The sequence below is a fragment of the Cynoglossus semilaevis genome, chromosome 11 (assembly GCF_000523025.1).
Source record: "Cynoglossus semilaevis isolate Cse_v1.0 chromosome 11, Cse_v1.0, whole genome shotgun sequence".
NCBI classification, from domain to species: Eukaryota; Metazoa; Chordata; class Actinopteri; order Pleuronectiformes; family Cynoglossidae; genus Cynoglossus; species Cynoglossus semilaevis.
The window spans coordinates 4,052,533-4,057,101 of record NC_024317.1 but is presented as its reverse complement, the minus strand read 5'-3'; the positions used below and the strand labels follow the sequence as shown (position 1 = coordinate 4,057,101).

The 4,569-nt window shown below is 37.4% G+C and overlaps 1 protein-coding gene across 2 annotated transcripts in view; it reads right to left on the bottom strand.

The window, feature by feature from the left end:
• Positions 1–494, bottom strand: part of smarcc2 (SWI/SNF related BAF chromatin remodeling complex subunit C2) — a 10,130-nt gene extending 9,636 nt beyond the window's left edge. Inside the window, exon 1 of one of the 2 annotated variants that reach the window (XM_008320012.3) lies at positions 149–494. In XM_008320012.3, the coding sequence (XP_008318234.1) occupies positions 149–259 (111 nt within the window). In that variant the 5' untranslated portion in view covers positions 260–494. The remainder of the gene's footprint in view (positions 1–148) is intronic. The other variant, XM_008320011.3, reaches the window with a different exon arrangement.
• Between the last annotated feature and the right edge of the window lie 4,075 nt (positions 495–4,569).

Below are 4,569 nucleotides of genomic sequence, written 5' to 3'. Positions count from 1 at the left end.
CAGCGGCAGCGGTGGCGGCGGCAGCAGCAGCAGCACCTCCCTCCTCCCCTTCTTTGTCACAGTCTCTACCCGCCGGGTAAGTGCACACGTTTTAGTAAGAACAATAAATGGATGCTGTGGATAAGGCTGTAACACATGCGATCGGTACCTTTTTGTAATTCTTTCCCAGCCAAACGCGGACATTATCAAACTGAGAGACGGTATCAGATGCTTCGAAATATTTTACATTTGGGCCGCCGTCTTTCTTCCGCACCGCCATCTTTGCTTGCAGACCACCAGTCGACGTCGCCTGCCTCCCCGTGGCCACATTTAGGTATTACAGCGACTGAACAGAGGATGCTGCAATGACACCCATTTACCAAGAGGGGTCGGGGTGGTTTAGAGAATGGCTTCAAACATGCTTTTGAGAAAAAAGACGCTACTCATTTTGTAATTATAAATATGCTAAGAGTTAAATGTCAGGAAATCTGACTAATCACATTATAAACATATGAGGTGGCTGATTACTGTGATATGAAGTTTTAAAAAAGTTTGAAAAGTTACAGATGTGTAATGTGTGTTAGAAATATTTTTAAAAAAATTAAATGTAAAATAAACAGTTGGGTTAGAAATATATAAATATAAAAATATTAAATATACCTTGGTAAAAATTAAATGTAAAATAAACAGTTGGTTTTCATGACGATTGGCCAACATTTTTTACATTTAAACATGGAATACCCACTCAATACCATAAACTAAATACTTCCGTGTCAATGGCTTCCATATGTTTTTTGTCATGCTTGGACAGAAATGTTGGGGTGAAGAATAGTTGCGGTTACATCATAAAAACTAATGCTGCCATCTTGAAATACTGTAGAACACAAACATACTTAATGGGCTGCTGAAACGTTCTTCTAAAAATACCCTATGATTAATACATTAGTTATTCTCTGAGTCATTTCTTAGGGGCAATTAGATTGTCTGTGTGTGATGGGATGTTCGACTGCAGGATTGCTTCCTTTTGCATGGAATTTTCCCCCTATTATGTTAGGATTTTCTGGATCCAGAAGGTGGCAGTAATGTAACTTTCTGGCTACAGAGTTTCTGTTTTAAATTAAAAAATGGAGTTGATGGAATCAACAGGTTAATCTTTGTCAAGTATTTCTCTATAAATACATTTTCATATTTATACAGAATTCTGTACCATTGCATTCAAGGAGGGAAGGAACACAACTTCCTTTACAGGAATACTGACACGAACAGACCTGCGTTTGTAGGAAGTAAATTACATAAAGAACTTTCAATGTACAGAAATTTCATTACATATAGACATTTATAAAAGGTGAATTAAAACCAGCCATTTAAGTAGAGCTGTAACTGATACCCACTTATTTTTTTTCATCCCAGTGACCTTTTCACTGGTCTACATTTAGTCTGAGCCTCAAATCCTCAAATTAACCTTCATTAACAGAGGGGGAGAGAGAGAGAGAGCGAGAGAGATTGAATCTTATATGACCCAGGCTAATTGGTGCAAAGCCCAGAGACAACACTGGAGATAGTTTACTCCTTCAACTGGTATTCCTCAGACTGCCTGTGTGTTTGTGTTTGCTGATGCCCATGTGTGCACATATCAGAGCAGCAGTGTTTGTGCACCGCAGCCGCCTGTGCTGGCGGAGAGAAACCTATTGATTATTTTAATCCTTCTATTTGTGAGTCTGTGATCCTCTCGGCTCAGCCTTCCACAGGGAGATTGCTAATGGGGCTGAACGCTTCCCTCCTCAGCCCTCTCTCCCTGTCCAATTAACTTAATGCTAGAATCTGGGGGGGGAGTGGGGGGTGTACAGCGGGAGTCGCAGGGCGGATGGCGGTGGTGGCGACCGCTGTGATACAACCAGGGCTCAGTCTTCCCAGTACAACATTTCCCCAACCACTCTTTTACACCACCAGAACCTCCCACTCCAGGATTGTATTATCTCTCACCTTTAATTAAAGATCCATCTCCATGTTCTCATTCTGGTGAGGTGAGAACTCCCTTCAGCCATTATCTCATCTTCTTTGGGCGGCTCTGCAGAGGGTAGAAACAGAGGCAGGTGCAGAAACAGGTCTTATTATGGAAACCTCATACTTTCTGACGGGCTGCTGTACTTATACTGGAGGTATACTTCGAATCGCAGTAATGAGTATTTACCACTGAGGCTCAGGTTTGTTGTTTGGTATTGGTAAATTTAGAATATTACGAGTGTAATCTAATTATATCAAGTTCTGTTCAGGAGCTGTATTCATATTTACAGTGTAAACACCCGGGGATCACTAATACAAAAAAACCTAGCACAACTTTTTAAATACTTTTTTTAGAATATATATATATATATATATAAATATAACATGCAAAGTCCAGTTGTTTTTTAATGCTAATTAGCTTTGTTAGGAATTCAGTAGTCCCATCAGTGTGCAAGCTAAAAACATATCATTGAATTGTGTATTTTTAAAATGGAAGGATATATGTTCAGTATTTAAAATCTACAATTTCCTTTTTTTTCCTTATGAAGCTAAATGAAAATGAGGCAAAATGTTGTTGTAAACTTAAACAGCCCTTGAAGTTCTCGAGTAGCTTGAAAATGTTCCTCTAAAATATCTTTACTACTTTTGCAAATTGCAAAAAAAAAAAATCAGCTTGTTTACACATTTCCTGTTATTTGTGTATTTTAAGTGTTTTTCTATTACATGACTGACTGTTGCTGCCAAAAATAATTCAATAGATGAATGTGTTAAAGGTCACTGAGGTGTAGTTAATTATTGGCTTAATAAAGTTTAATGTAACCAAGAGTGCCATAGCTACACACTGTAAATGCAACACAAATGTTAAAAAAATTAAAAACATCACAGCAAATGTTGATAGAAATACACTCATTGGTAAAATATATGGGCCAATAAGCAAAATATAGAACAAGTCTACAAGTCTACACAAGTCTACACAAGTCTACATAAGAATACACCTGTGCATTTACATAAATGTATTCACTGACTCCCTCATGTTTTGAGAATCTAAAAACGAGAGTCTACCTGTGCATTCACATAAATCTATTCACTGACTGCTTCATGTTTTGAGAATCTAAAAACGAGAGAGAAAATAACACATCAAATATAAGAAGAAAGAACCTGGCCATTTTACAGTCGTAATAATTCATAGTTTCTTTCTTTATTGTGCAGAGAAATGTCATTTTATTCACGACAAATACACACGATTCAGCTTGCAAAACACAGTGACGACAATGAATTCAAACACAGACAACAGTGCCAGGGGATGGCAACGCAGCATGACGGAGGTTATGTAAAGCAGCTCATCAGGAAAATGGCAGAAAGAGTTCTTATAAACCACAGCACAAAAATGACAGGTCAATCAGACAGGTCACATTCAAATCTCACCGAGTTACAGTCATGCTTTCAGGCCTCGGAGGTGGAACTGATGTCACCCAGAAGGATAAGGTCTCTGACACACACTTGTACACGCAAGTGTATCACTGGGCCAACAGTAGAACCGCTGCTACGACTACAATACACCACTAGGAATTAGTTCCACACACAATCCAGCTACACACCATGGAAAAAAGGACGAAAATGTCGTCGAATATATTAATTTGGCAACATCAACTTTTTTTTTTTTTTTTTTTGTGGCTACAGATCTGTAATTTTTATTTTTATTTTTGTTTTACATTGACATGCTTCAGTTGTTCACTTTAAGTGTTTCCCAACACAGAATAAGCGGAGGTCTCCAAACGCAAAACGATGATTTGTCTCTAGTTGCATAGAGATTTACAGGTAGTGTTCTGAGTTAGCAGGTTTTCATCACGGTGCTACACATTGATCTGTTTGTTCATTAAGTAGGGCTCATATGAATAACGTGGTCAAAAAAACTCAACAAACAAAACAAATGCCGTAAAAACCTCTGTACAGCAAATAAAACAAAAATGAAGAGATTGGTGATTTAGGTTAGGTTAGCTCTGACAAAAATAGTTTTATATGTTGTGCAGAGTAGGTATGTTCATAGACACTTAGGCCATTCATAAAAGAGCAACTTTAGCTGCAGTACCAACGCTGGCCAGCAGGAGTTGGCTAAAAAAACAGGCAGGGAATTCAAGGATCCTTCATTAGTGAGTTATGGTTGTCCTGCATCACTTTAAGGAGCTTTTGTTAAACCAAAGGTTCAATACACCTTACCCACAATCCCCCTCTCAAACTAAATCACATTTTTTAAAATTAAATTATTAAAGAATAATGTTTCTTTACCAGCTGTTCAGAGATTTATACTATATATATAATTGTATATAAACACTGTATAGTGATGTATAGAAAAATGTTACTATAAATAAAATCTAGAGACTGTTGATCAATTCTGCAGGGCTCAAAATAACCTCACCAGTGCAATGCAACATCAATCTCTTAGTAAGCGTCAAAGTAGGATTTTAAAAAAAGAAAAAAAAATTGACAGCCCTATATGTAATATTTTAAATAAAATAATAAACTTCGAGCTGTGTGTCATCACAAGTGGTATTTGGTGTGAAACTGTGATAAAATATTGACCAAAAT